Genomic DNA, 13,685 nt, shown 5'->3' on the forward strand with positions numbered 1-13,685 from the left:
CACACACACACACACACACACACACACACACACACACACACACACACGGATATGATGGTTAAACAGCTCGAGGGGCTCACTGGTCATTTTATATTCTCTACTTTTAAAGTCAATTTTCAATTTCCTGTGTTTGATGATCTTATTGTATGTTGTTTTTTTACCTTGTAAATCACTTTGTTAGGAAAACTGTGATATAAATAAAGTTTATTCGTATCGTTATTACTTCGGTCATGCGACCAAATGCACCTTGAATTAAAAATGCAATTTTCTATAGGTTTGAACATTGTTGGAAACCCTTAATAATGTAATACTTATTAATGTAGGATAATGCAAGTACACAACTCAACAAATTATTAAACACAGGTCAAGCTATTTTAAGACAATTTAATTTGGAAATGTTACATGTTATACCTTTAACTTAAACAGAGTAGTAGCTCTGGAAATCTTGCAGATGTAGAATAGTAATTAAGAACTGAATTACAAACACTTATATAACAGATGCCTTTTCCCCCATTTGAAGCCCTCGAACTGTGATTTCTCTTTTCGTTTGTGATGTCATTGTGTGATGTGATGTCACTGCGTTCCCATTACCTGCTGTTGCGTCCCGTCCTCCTGCGTTACCAATGCAACGTGCTGCTGACAAATCATGTCCGATCCCTCCACAGGAAGCTGCTCTGAGCCGGAGTCGTCTGCCTCGACCACCGCCGTCGTGTAGCTGACGTTGGGGTCATCAATGGCGTCTGAATTTGAGATTAAAAGATTTTATTTGTTTGTCACTATTTGAGACAGTTATGCCATGTTGCTGAGTAATTAAATTCATACTTTGTTTTCTTTCTGTGTGTATTTCTTTTTTGTATTGTGTTTCATATATTTTTTTCTTTTATATTTATTTCTGCTTAATATGGTCTCGTGTTATAATCGTCTTTGGTGGGACATTTTGTATCTCCTCACGTTCTCTACACTTATATCATACTATTTCTTTGTGGTATCCCATTTGTTGATATCACAGACATTCCCTGTAGGTATTAGACATGTACATTTCAAACAAATACTATTCAATATTCACAGTGAACTATTCGATCATTCTTTGAAGTCCAAGGTTGTTCTTAGCTAGTTGTTCATTTTCTGCTAACAATTACATTTAATTCAACAGTTATTGACAATAATTTTCACTTTGTATTAACCTGCTTGTTTTGATTTTGATAAATCAGTTTAAAAATGCTTGTTCTCATTTCCCACAGTTAAAGGCCATGTATTCAGATGGCTTATTATATTCGACCAACAGTCGTCACTATAAATATAATAATTTTATTATCACATAAAACAAAGTAAAAGGATCAAATTCTCTATCTGAGGAAGCTGACACCAGACACCGTTTAGCATTTTTGCTTAAAAAAATGACTGAAACGATGACTAAAAGTGTTGCCGATGTATTTCTTTGGGCCATCGACTAATCGTTGCAGCTCTATATTCTTATACATCTCACAGAGCTTCATCAAAATAACCTTTTGTGATTATATTTTCACCCACCTGTTGGGGGCTCAAAGTAGGCCTCCTGCTCCTCCTCGATGGGCTCCGTGTCGTTGTGCGCTGTGCGTTTGTGCATGGCCAGTGTTGAGATCTGCTTGTAGGTTTTCCCACAGTGGTTGCAGTTGTAAGGTTTGCAGGGTGTATGAACCACATGGTGTTTGTAAAGGCTGGAGTATTCTGTGAAGCGCTTTTCACAGCCAGGCACTGTGCAGACATAAGGTTTCTCTCCTGGAGAAGTAGAAAAGGAGGTTTTAATATTTTTTTTAAAAAGTGACATTTTCAATCCTTATTGCAATGCTCAAGTACTTGTAACAAATTGTTTCTTGCAAACACAACCCATAATAATGCTGGAATCTTTATGTATGAGCCATATTGTTTTCTGCAAACTATTCACACAGTTGTATTAATGTGCTTAACTCAATATTTGGGGTCAGTTGTGCCCGAGTAGGACACCAAACCACGGTTTCATGACTCATTACACGTCACAGACTGTGATGTAAAGAGGACTCACCAGTGTGTATCCTCATATGGTTCTTGTAGTTGGTGGCACTTGCGAATGACCGTCCGCAGCTTGGCTCAGAGCAGTAGTACGGCCTCTCCCCGGTGTGTGTTCGGATGTGAACTTTGCGGATGTTGGAGGTGGTAAACGACCTGCCGCAGCCATCGACCGGACATTTGAAAGGCTTCTCCCCTGCAGACAAGATATGGGATGTCAGTGGTTTAAGGGGTTACTCATTATTCCAGTTCTATGTCTCCATATCTTTTACAAACGTCATTGTATGGGTTCACTGATATTTTTGGGGCTATTGTCAATAATGCTGTGACCAGTTCTATGTGTTGATTTTTAAATTGTTGAGGAAACTCAAATGGTTTGACATCACACGTGCTGGTAATCTATAAGTCTCTCTCTCCCAATGAGATTTTAAAAATCGTTTTTTTTTTTTTCAAAAACAAACAGCAGCAGCCCAGAGTCCTGCGCCTTGTGACGACCCCGTGCCTGAAAAGTCCTCCAGCACTTTGTGGGGAAATTCAGCTCCACACATCCAGATAACAGAACCATGTAATGTGTTCAGCCTATTCTGGACGGAGGCACTGCACCCCAATCTGTGTTGTTTTACTAACATGAGGTGCGTGACTCTGGCCTGGTAGTTCTGAAATAACACAATTATAGATTCTCACTTCTGTATCAAACCAACAGCCCTGAGGCCAGTAGCAGTTATCATATAAGGTCCCAGTAATAGACCATCATACAGATCATTATATAATGATATTGTTCTTGGTATCGTTGTGTACCTGTATGAGTCCTTGTGTGCTTTTGAAGGTCTCCGGATGTTTTGAAGGACTTGCAGCAGTTCAGTTCTTGACATCTATATGGCTTCTCCCCCGTGTGTGTGCGTGAGTGACTCTTCAGTCCATACCCTTAAAAAAAACAGAAACTCAGAGTCAATAACACTCAGATATGACAGTTATTTCTGGGTTAATCAATACACCTCAGTGCAGATTTATTTTGATCTCAAAGTGTTAGTTTGCTGACGTCACTACAGTAATTACATTCATCATTCATCAAGGTGTTCAATGAAAGAATTACAACAATCAATAAAGAATTGCAAAGTAATCCGCAAAAATGATCTGATGAAGGCTGGATCTCTTTATACTCTAAATCATGCAATTTGGCAAAAAATAAAACAAATAGGACATGTTCCAATGTGTGAATTATTTTAAAACTATATAGCAAACGGCTTAAAACTTTTACTGCTTACAAAAAGAGTTATTTCACTCTCTTGGAAAGTTAATTAATTGCCCGTTACTCTACCCCGGGAACAGATGACTCACATTATTAAATGTAAACGCTTCTTGAAGACTGATGAATGTGGCGAGGTGTAAATGTAAGTGGTCATTTGCATTTGCCCGAACTATTTGAATAATGAATTGATCTGTTACATGTGAACTACGTCTTTGAGTTTGACACAATGTGCAAAGAGTGAAGGTATGGATTATAACAATATGGGAACCCTTTTGAAAAACAGAGGAACACTTTTTTTCTTCATTTATAACTTTAGTGTTATTACTATTATTATTTTGTCTTACATGTAAGGGAAGGCCTCATTTTAATGTTGGACAATAATCTCTGTGTCTTTGATATTCTTTTGGGCAAAAACATATCTGCTTTTTTGTTATTGGAAGTTACTAATAAGGATATTACTGGAAAAATGTCTTTAAAGTAAATGAGACGGCTCAGAGAGAGAGAAAGTCTCCACAGATACCTGTTGCAAACTTCTTCCCACAGCCTGGATAGTCACAGACGTACGGCTTGTCTCCAGTGTGGGAGCGCTCGTGTACCTGTGGGGACACACACAACAAAACTGTGTAGCAGTCAGGCTGCAAACATAAACTAATAACATCACAGGAATATGCTGAAAGGGAAATGTTGTCTTTAAACAAGCCCACACTTGAGTAGGCAACACAGCAAAAAAACAAACCCACACACACCTTGAGATGGTGGGCAGTGGTGTAGAGCTTTCCACAGCCCTCGTATTCACAGCGGAAAGACTTCTCTCCTACGTTTGAGCCCCTCGCTGACCTGTTGTCTTGACCCTGTAACACAATCTGAAAGACACGCGAGTTAGACTCCACTGTTAAACCTGGAGGAAGGATTAATAAAGTAATGAATAACAGATTCTAGAAAAGATACCCGCATGTGGACGCCATTGTCTACTTCCACTCTGCCGAAGGACCCCAAGGGGTTTTCAATATTCTCCACCTGACAGAAAGGAGACGGGACACTTTCCTATTACCGTACACGCTGTTATCAACATTCACAACCAAGGGGAATGTAAGGGACAAAACATACACACACAAACAATGACTAAAATAAACAGACAAAAGATCAAATTAAAGAGTAACAATGTCAGCGTAGAGAAGAAAATAGGTTTCCTTGTCATGTTTACCTTGGCGGTGTACTGTTCCAGCACGCTGATGGTCTCAGGGTCGATGGCTGTGGCCTCGGCCTGCAGGTCTGCGATGGTGCCGTCGGCCTGGATGGCCAGGATGGTGTTGGACTGGGGCATGTGCACCGTGTGCTGGATGTAGGCGGTGCTGCCGTCCTCCAGCTGCACCTCCTGCAGGCCGCTCTGGTCATATACTTCTGCACAGAAACAAGGAGACGGATGTTCATGGAGAGAAACTGGGACCAGGTCCAGAGTGAAAACTGAGATGGTTGTTTGCTCAGCGTGGATGGATGGTTTCCTACATGAATGTAGTCAAACTTACTGTTTCTTTGGACTAAATCTCTTAGCTATAAAGACATGAGTTATGACAAAATACATTTCTGGGTCTATTTGTTACATTTCTTTGAGCATATTTCAAAACACTGGGTTTGGGTTACCATTGAGTTTCGGTGCCAGTCCCTCAGAAATGCCACAAAGACCAATTTCTACATTCAAAGAAACAGATCTGAGCTGAATGCAGCCACATGACACTGTACTCTGCATTTAAGGTAAAGTGTGTCAGCTGTTCATTAACACAACCAACTAGCCAACTCCTGAAGTTACTAGTACACTCCTCTAAAGGTTGTAAAAGGACTTCTAGGAATTCTTCTTTTACTGTATTTCTCTTCTTATTGACGTAAGTTTGTAATGTCTTGTGTTAAACTGAGAAAAATACAAAACATTACAACTCTTCATCATAGATGACTGATAAAGCATAACAATGCAAGTTTTTTTATTACCGTTGTTTCCCTTACATCAAGATGTTATTAAATAAAATGAATGAAATGAGAAAGATATGGAACAAACTCAAAATCCTCTGAGACAATTAAGCTCGTAGGTGTACTTTTATTATTATTTGTTTACCTTTGGGTGTGTGGATGTAGGCTGTTGTTCCATCTTCTAGCTGAACTGCTTGTCCATCTTCAAGCTGTAAAGTGTCCCCTCCTAAAACAGTAAACAGTAAGCTCTGCTTAGCTGTATGTCCTGGATACCTCTACAGTATTTACACAGTAGTAAGATGGCGTTAAGTCATCCAGTCAAAATACAAATGAACGATTGCTTTTAGATCTGTATTCTACCTCCTTTAGGCATCGACACATGCTGAACGTAGGCAGCAGAGCCGTCCTCCAGCTGGATCACCTGGCCGTCCATGAACTGTCCATCCGAAAAGGACGATTTGGAGTCGTGCTGGATGTATGCGGTGGACCCGTCTGCGAGAGTGACGGCCTGCAGGCTCACGGTGTCCATGCTCTCCATCTGATCGCCATCTGGGAAAATGGCGTGAAAATGACAATACTTGAAGCGAGAAGATCGTGGAAGTTGCAAGATCATCATGTTATGGTTGTACACGGACCTGAGTTCATATCCTTTAAAATACACACTGCGCGCTCATGTTGACATACTTGATCATCTCATAGTGGGCAAACAAAGCACATAAAATTGACTTGATTACAGTGAAGTTGTTGTTTTTTGCATCCCAAATTTGGGTTGAAATAATATATTTCTATATGACTGATTACCATCTATTAATTCCCAGGTTATAAGTCTTGTAAAGTCTAGAGGAAGACATCTGATGAACAGTGATTCCTCTATGAACCAAACACAGTTACCTCTCTCTGTCCTACTGTGTCTGCAATATTCGCATTTGAGTACTATTTACTGCAACATCTTTATGTGTCATGCATCATATTGTTTATAGTAGATGCGCATAATGTTTATATTATATGCATCTGTACTTCTTATAGTGTGACACTTAGATTTATTGCATGGGATTTTGTTTAATATACTCAGCAGCGATAAAGCAAAAGCATTATCATAAAAGAAAATATGAAATACAAATATTTTGGCCGGTTGTCCGTATCGAGCTGTATTCCAGTCTTGAGCTCACCTGCAACCGTCACAGCCTCCGTCAGACAGAGTGTGACCGGCTGCCCATCTGCATCGTGAAACTCTGCCATTCCCTGGGAGTCCCGGTTTATCTGGGCCAAGAGCATGCTTCAGCTGCTGGAGCGGAGACACACACAGAGACACATTTGAAACCTATACTGGTGTCCACATGTCAGAATCAAAAAAACAAAAAACACAGGACATGATGTTTGTCTGTCCTTTGTGCCAAGGTGGTGAGCACTTCCAGGAAATTAACCTTGTTTTGAGTGGTTGATGATCGACAAGTGGGGGTTTTCCAGCTTGTGTGGGGTGTATCTTGGCTTGGTTTAGGTTGTAGAATTTTGGGACAGTTGGGCCCAGAACACATCATCAGTAATGTTCCCTTGTGTCATTGAGTGTTTCGGCCTTTCAACACTATACACCCTCCCCAAGGGCGGCCAGCTGCAGGATGATCAGCCCAGACACAGAGAGACACATGAAATCAGAGCCTTTAAGTTCAGGGAATAAAGCATAACCCACCACAAAGCCCTTATCGTGTCAGTAACTGTGGTTTTGTGGTGCATGTTCCCAAACTAATTTTCTCTTAAATTCTAACAAATAACTGTAAACATCCCATTATACACTAGTGACTCTTATAATCCTTAATATTGGTTCAAAAAACAGACCAGACATGCTGTCATACCTCGTCACCACATGCGTTCCCCGTCTGTTCTCATTTTACTTAGCCTTTTGTTGGTTTGCTTGTTTTGTTTTTATGTTTTACCTTCCTCTTTTGTAATGTCATGTGATTTTATGTTGTTATGTTTTAACTGCCTGTCTGCTTACCCTTGTTTTGTATTAAATGTCTGCATTGTACATGTCCTACTATACATGACACTTGTCTTAGTCCACTGAGCTTTTTATTCCTCCATGTTTTGATTTCACCAGTTCTACGTCTACATGTCGTGTGTTTTATTGTTCTTTTAATTGCCATTTTAACATCAGGCTAAGGAACAACATTTAAAAAATGCATTACCATCACTGACACTTCTACATTGATGTTGATCAATGTGCATTGTCCCTGGAAATATTTAGCACACATTCAACTTTTGGTATCTTTAAGTGTAGATGGTAAAAATGGCAATAGAACAGTAATAATTATAGTGTTATGGTGGGTGGACTTGTAAAAGTATTAATATGCATTATTAAAGTAAAGGTATGTATACAAGTATAGTACAGGTCAGTGATGCATTATAATACTTCAGAGATTATCAATAAGACATAATAATATAGCAAACTTGACAGTTGTAGTCACAGCTCTATAAATATTGTACTTTTTATGCTAATAAGTGACCACCACCTAAGTGGGCTCTTATTTCCTCTCAGCTGTTTTTTGGCGCTTGATATTTTGAATATAGCATTTTGGGGGGTAGCTAGCTACGATGTTAGCACAACTATGACTTTGCCACACGTGTCACTCTGTAATAAAACATTACATATTAAGTATAGTGGAGCGGCTGTTAAAGGCTGCTCGGTTAGCACACTTGACTGATAGCATGTTTGAATGCACAGCCGAGACGTAACGTCATGTAACGGAGGAGTAGGGTGGTTAGCCACCATGCTAACAGCATTGCTAACTACGCTAACCGAATTGGTGCTGTCACGACTTATTTTAGCGGCTTTAACTAGCTTTATTGTTGCGGACAATCACGTTAATGAGAATAGAGTAATAAGGAGTTAACGTGTGTCGTCTTGGCTGACTCTGTGACAACTGGAGGTGCTAGCTAGCTGTCTCCATGCAGCTCCCAGACGAGCTACTATAACTAGGAAACAAGAGCTAATTAATGATAACTTAAGCATTTTGACTCGCTGGATGTCATTTTGTATTTCACGTGAAAACGCCATTTCTCGTCCTTCTTTTGAATCCCGGTCGCAGCCCGTCACTCCCTCTCTCTCTCTGAGATGGCTGTGGGAATAATGCATACTGGGTAAAAACCAATTTATATACTAACCTCCGAAAAATTTCCAACAATTCCTCCTGTTCGACCACCATGCACCAGTGCAGGAAACGCTCCACACGCCGGGAACATGTATTGCGGCAGAATCCTCAGCGCGACTGCGCCCGCCTACCCGCAATTCAGACCCGCTGATTGGTCGAAGAGATCACAGCTCCCGCTCTGATTCGTCTAAGCGAGGCTGCGTTGAGGTTATTCAGCTTCCCGGGCCCCTTGCAGACGCCATTCCGCGTCGGTTTTCGTATTGTCTCGGGCTGTTTTCACCAGAAAATGCGCAGCGTCGTCGTTATAAAATAAATATTTAAGCTTCAATTCAAGACGACATTCAACCGAGACTGTGGATTGCAAGCCACGGTGTGCCGCAGGAGGTGGTTTGATGGGTTCTTCTGCAATATAAACAGCGATGCGTGGGGAGGTTTTTCGGCATCCATGTTGAAAACAAGGTCGTGTGGGTAAAAAAACACGGGGGAATGTGGGCAATGGAGTGAAGAAGCGAGGCTCAGATGGATGAAACGTACAGCTGACACCTGACATTTGTATATCTTTATAGAGGTATAAAGGTAGCTGAACCAATAAAACATAGTAGTTTATCAATATTTTGTGTCTGTCTAATATTTGTCTACAAAATGTAGTGGAGAAGAAGTATAAAGTAGCAGAAAATGGGAATACTCAAGTACAAGTACTCCATTTAGTGCTTGAGGAGGGTATATGAATAAATGTACCTATAGCTATATTTCACCACTGATTGATCTTAGTCTTTGGTAGCCTACAGTGCTCTATTAACAAATTAACCCAATATTACCTACGTCCTTGAATACATTTAGACCAATACAAGACTGTTAGTTATTATTAGTTATCCTAGAAGTAATTAACTGACTGAAAGCCAGCGCAGCGACTTTACATCTAAGTGTGTACAGGTGTGTAATAATACAGGAATATGAAGTATTATTATACCTCAGGGATATTAATACTAATACAAGCAATTTTATAGTTGTAGTTATGGATCTAAAAACAAACAACAATTTAGACTCTGCTCATTTTGATTAGGTGGAGCAACGTGCACACATGTCGACTTTTTATTATATTTCTTGTCCTATATTGGGTTTTATTTTTGTATAGTTATAAAAAGGGAAATGACAATACAAGTTTCAATAAAAAAACGTTTTAACAAAAAAATTTGTGTTGAAAATGATGTTTATTTTATTCACAACATCATTTTATTTCTAACGGAGTCACGATTCAATAAAGTCACGTATTTGTTCCGTGTTGAAGCTGCCACGAGAGACACAAACAAACCGGAAAATAACATCAAAGTAAAAGTCAATAATTATTTGCATTAAACGGCTACAGCTTTAATTATATAGTCCCACAAACAAGTTATGGTGGTCTTCCATCTAAAAACACTGCAGTCAGTATTCATGCATTTCAATGTAACCGTTTATACTTGATTATGTTAATATGTTTTTTTGGTCCAAGATTCTCATAATGTAATCTATTTGCATCTTAATAGTTATTGTGTTAGTGTTTATATTGTTATCTCTCTACTAGTTTTAGTACTTTGGCTCTTTTATATTTACCTTTTGTGTTTCCATAAAGCACTTTGAAATGCATTTATATGAAAATATACTGTGAATAAACTTCACCTGAACTTGTAATTTCCTTTAACAAACATTATCTGTTGTTTTGGGGGGGCTATAATTTAGTTAGTCTGGCAATAAATAGACCTATGACCAGAGGAACTATTGTGTCAATTATTTAGAATTAAAATAAGCTTTATGTCTTTTGTGTGATAAAATCACCTCATTTAACGTTTTTGCTTATTCTGTTAAAGGCTTAATTTGACAGAAAGACAAAGTATCAGTTTGCAGAAAATGTCCGCACAGGCTATATTGTTATTGAAACAGGGACGTTCAGATTTAGCTCTGTATCGCACATCAAAATGTCAGATAATTTAAATTTGCCACGTTTTTTTAATCGAGTTTTACTTTGAACGTTCAGACCAGATGTCGTACTACTTGTTTCCGGTCTGACTTGACTACCTGCACTGGTCATGGTGGGGGGTGTCTTTATTACTCATCACCGGGGATTCCTCATCATAAACATACACTGGTGAAGGCTACAGATAAAGCTCTCACACTCACACAAACACACACCGCCTCGGGTCGACTCTGATACCGATGTCATGCTCACCGGGATGCGGACTGAGAACCTTGTGGACTCGGGGGTCCTGGACGCTGCGGCTCTGAGGCAGCAGAGGAAGCTGATACAGGCATCCAGGTCCTCCATAAGGTCCTCCATCTGCTGCCTCTGGATGGACTGAAGAAGCTCGGACGTCCAAACGGGGTGAGCCTCTTATGACAGGCCTATTATAAAGTACTATGGGCCTACTATATATATTATGTTATACTATATTACTACACTTCAACTTATATCCCATACTATATTAAAGGATACTGTTTTATGGTATTATATTTTATAACCTTATAAACTATATTCTGTTTATATTATGTTTCCACATTAATACAGACACTAAATACGATTACTTATCATATATTTATATATTTTAACTACTATTCTGTTTTAGCTTTATAGATCCTAATATTTATTTAAGACTTTCTGTTTATCTGTATTTATTTGTGTCCATCCAATTTTATCATATAGTCACATTTTGAGGCCTAAACCTGAACCAAATCACAGGCTTTAGGCTAGAATATTGCAAGTCATGTAAACAGAGGAGTCACTGTTATTTATTATTACTATTTTAATGTATCCTATTCAGTTATGGGATGATGTATAGCCAATATAATATAGATATTTGACAAACCCTGAGGTGCCTTCCTCCTCCTCATCCTCCTCCTCTTCATCTCTTTCAGAGGACGAGAGCAGAGCGGTGAAGCTGAGGAGTAAACGGCAGCATCCTCCCTGGAGGTACTGGAGACGAACTGGGCCGGAGCCACAACACAAGACAGCCAGGTGGGAAACACAGACGACGACTCAACTAAATACACGCCAGTAAAATAAGGTCATCAAGGTTGTGAAAGTTGCTCTGCAATTAGGTTTAAATCTGCATTTTCTGGGTCAAAGTCACATACAAGGATATTTTCATTGTCTTTGTACAACGAAATGCAGAGTGTACTCCCATTTTCCATAACAAAACACAAAAACACGTTATATGTAGAGGGTGGAGGATGGATTAAGGAGTCTCACAGCCGGAGGAAAGAAGCTGTTCTGAACTCTGGTTGCTCGGCAGCTGATACTTCTGTAACTCTTGCCAGACGGCAGCAGAGTTATCAGGCTGTGGTGGGTTTTGTCTTTTAATATCATTCACGGCTCTTTGCAGGCGCCTCTTGTCACCAATATCACTGATGCGCGATGGATGTGTACTGATGATGTTCTTGACGGTTTTCAATCACCCGCTGTACAGCTTTCCAGTCCTGAGCCGTGCACATCCAATGCCAGTTTTTAATGTCAACAGTCAGGATGCTTTCTATTGCTCTTCTGTATAAAGTAACAAGAACTTGGCACAGGGATTTTGTTTTACTAAGTTTCCTTAAGAAATACAGCCACTTATGAGCATTCTTCACCTTCACATCCCATCCTCACCTTGCCCTCAGAAACTGCTGTTTAAACTGCCGCTGTGGTTCAGTTTGAACCCGGTTCCTGTGTCCCGGCAGGACTGAGGTCTTTCTCTGGCTACAATGCTGCTACTGTTTACACATAATGTGTCAGTGCACCAATAAAACCTCACGGTAGAAATATTGTTAGAAGTTAAAGATACATGAATTTGATAAAAAAATACAACTTTATTTATACACACTGATGCGGTTTAAGTGCAGGTTAAGACTTCATGATGTTGTAAAATAAAATGTGGCTTCTCAATATGCAGCAAATAAAAACATTTTGATCGCAAAATAAATATAAACTCTAAAAAGGAAAGCAATAAACACACACAAACAGCATTAGCTTTGGTCAGTTTTGGTATTGAGGGTTAAGGGTGACCGGTCAGGTCAGGGGTCAGAGATCAAAGGTGAGGTTGATGCTCTCTCCAGCTCTGACGCTGACCAGCTGAGTCTGCTGCTGTAACTCCGGCACGCTGGCAGTGACGGCGTACGACCCCGGTGAGACCTCGATGAAGAAATCCTCACCAGACGCCGACACACAACCCTGAAGAGAAAGACACTTTACTTTTAAAAATACTTTACTTTTTGTTCCCCTGATTCCATAAAATATAAAAAGCACCAAAATATCTCTCTCAAATACAATTACAAAACCTGTTTCAGTGTGTCGTCAGAATCACTGTTTCAAGAACATTTTAGTTGAAGATAAATGTCTGGATGCATTATTGATTGGTAACACTGGTATTTTCAGTGTCCTATTTTACATTTTGTGAAAATCAACACTTGCAAGCTTTTTTTGTTTGCTGTTCTGTATGTTTAAATTCAAAAAGCGACCACAGACCTAGAAAATGTATTTGAGGCACACAAGCTGAGTGTTTTCAAGTGGCTGGTGGTGAATATTAAATATTTAGCAAGCTTACGATCCAGATATCTTTCTCAGTAATTGGAAGTCCAAAATAAGTCTCAAGAGTCAGTGAATATTGAAATTACAGAAGCTAAATGATTCACTCTGTCACCTGTGGGCTGTTTGCTAACACATTGGCCATTAGTAACCCGTTGAATTGACATGGAGCTGTTCCTCTGAGTTTGTTTTTAAGATTTTTTTACTGCTTCCTAATTATCAAGAGACACATGAAAGCTGCAAGTGACTCAAAGACAAAAATAAGCAGCAGATTCTTCTTACTTTGTATTGTGGCACAGTTGCATGTTTTCTGGCCGACGGTGCAGGCGCCGTCGTCCCAACAGCTGGCCGTGAGTGGAACCTGGACACATGGCTCCTCTCGGTGTCAGTGGGCTCGGAGCAACAGCCCGACTCATAAAACCTCTGCAGACACAGACAACTAGTCACATTTGAGCGCTCAGGGCCGAGCTGAAAGCGTAGCGGTGCAGGTAAATAATGGCCGACCTTGCACTGATGGGTCTGCTGTGCCATGAGCCCTGCGAGGGTTGCAAAGACATCGTCAAGCTCTGTGTGGGCTCTCTGCAAAATGTTAAATGCAAGAGAATTGAGTCACAAATAACCAGGTCACCCAAATATATATATATAGATAGATATAGATAGATAGATATATATATAGATAGAGATATATAGATATATATATATAGATATATAGATATATATATAAAGACATCAACAAGCTCCGGATAGCCTACACACAGCTTGACGATGT

The 13,685-nt window shown here is 39.7% G+C and overlaps 3 protein-coding genes across 12 annotated transcripts in view; 1 reads left to right on the top strand and 2 right to left on the bottom strand.

Moving 5' to 3' along the window:
• The window catches only part of znf143b (zinc finger protein 143b), an 11,227-nt gene extending 2,381 nt beyond the window's left edge, over positions 1-8,846 (bottom strand). The window contains exons 1-12 of one of the 6 annotated variants that reach the window (XM_031868259.1): positions 8,396-8,846; positions 6,406-6,518; positions 5,597-5,785; positions 5,382-5,462; positions 4,479-4,675; positions 4,223-4,291; positions 4,021-4,137; positions 3,795-3,870; positions 2,824-2,949; positions 2,042-2,221; positions 1,531-1,758; positions 592-740 (exon numbers count right to left, since the gene is read on the bottom strand). In XM_031868259.1, the coding sequence (XP_031724119.1) occupies positions 592-740; positions 1,531-1,758; positions 2,042-2,221; positions 2,824-2,949; positions 3,795-3,870; positions 4,021-4,137; positions 4,223-4,291; positions 4,479-4,675; positions 5,382-5,462; positions 5,597-5,785; positions 6,406-6,511 (1,518 nt within the window). In that variant the 5' untranslated portion in view covers positions 6,512-6,518; positions 8,396-8,846. Of the gene's footprint in view, positions 1-591; positions 741-1,530; positions 1,759-2,041; positions 2,222-2,823; positions 2,950-3,794; positions 3,871-4,020; positions 4,138-4,222; positions 4,292-4,478; positions 4,676-5,381; positions 5,463-5,596; positions 5,786-6,405; positions 8,374-8,395 lie in introns of those variants that run through there. The other 5 variants (XM_031868252.1, XM_031868245.1, XM_031868237.1 and 2 more) reach the window with 5 other exon arrangements.
• Positions 8,847-10,442: 1,596 nt separating this feature from the next.
• LOC116393148 (tripartite motif-containing protein 66-like) overlaps positions 10,443-13,685 on the top strand; it is a 16,821-nt gene continuing 13,578 nt past the window's right edge. For both annotated transcript variants that reach the window (XM_031865241.1, XM_031865231.1), the window contains exons 1-2: positions 10,443-10,741; positions 11,272-11,371. The gene's annotated coding sequence lies outside the window, so the exon portion shown is untranslated. The remainder of the gene's footprint in view (positions 10,742-11,271; positions 11,372-13,685) is intronic.
• akip1 (A kinase (PRKA) interacting protein 1) overlaps positions 11,415-13,685 on the bottom strand; it is a 4,016-nt gene continuing 1,745 nt past the window's right edge. For 2 of the 4 annotated variants that reach the window (XM_031865263.1, XM_031865253.1), the window contains exons 3-4: positions 13,199-13,495; positions 11,415-12,562 (exon numbers count right to left, since the gene is read on the bottom strand). In XM_031865263.1, coding sequence (XP_031721123.1) covers positions 12,413-12,562; positions 13,199-13,495 — 447 coding nt within the window. In that variant the 3' untranslated portion in view covers positions 11,415-12,412. The remainder of the gene's footprint in view (positions 12,563-13,198; positions 13,496-13,685) is intronic. The other 2 variants (XM_031865282.1, XM_031865273.1) reach the window with 2 other exon arrangements.

Source organism: Anarrhichthys ocellatus, unplaced genomic scaffold, assembly GCF_004355925.1.
Source record: "Anarrhichthys ocellatus isolate YVR2014 unplaced genomic scaffold, GSC_Weel_1.0 scaffold2, whole genome shotgun sequence".
NCBI lineage: Eukaryota > Metazoa > Chordata > Actinopteri > Perciformes > Anarhichadidae > Anarrhichthys > Anarrhichthys ocellatus.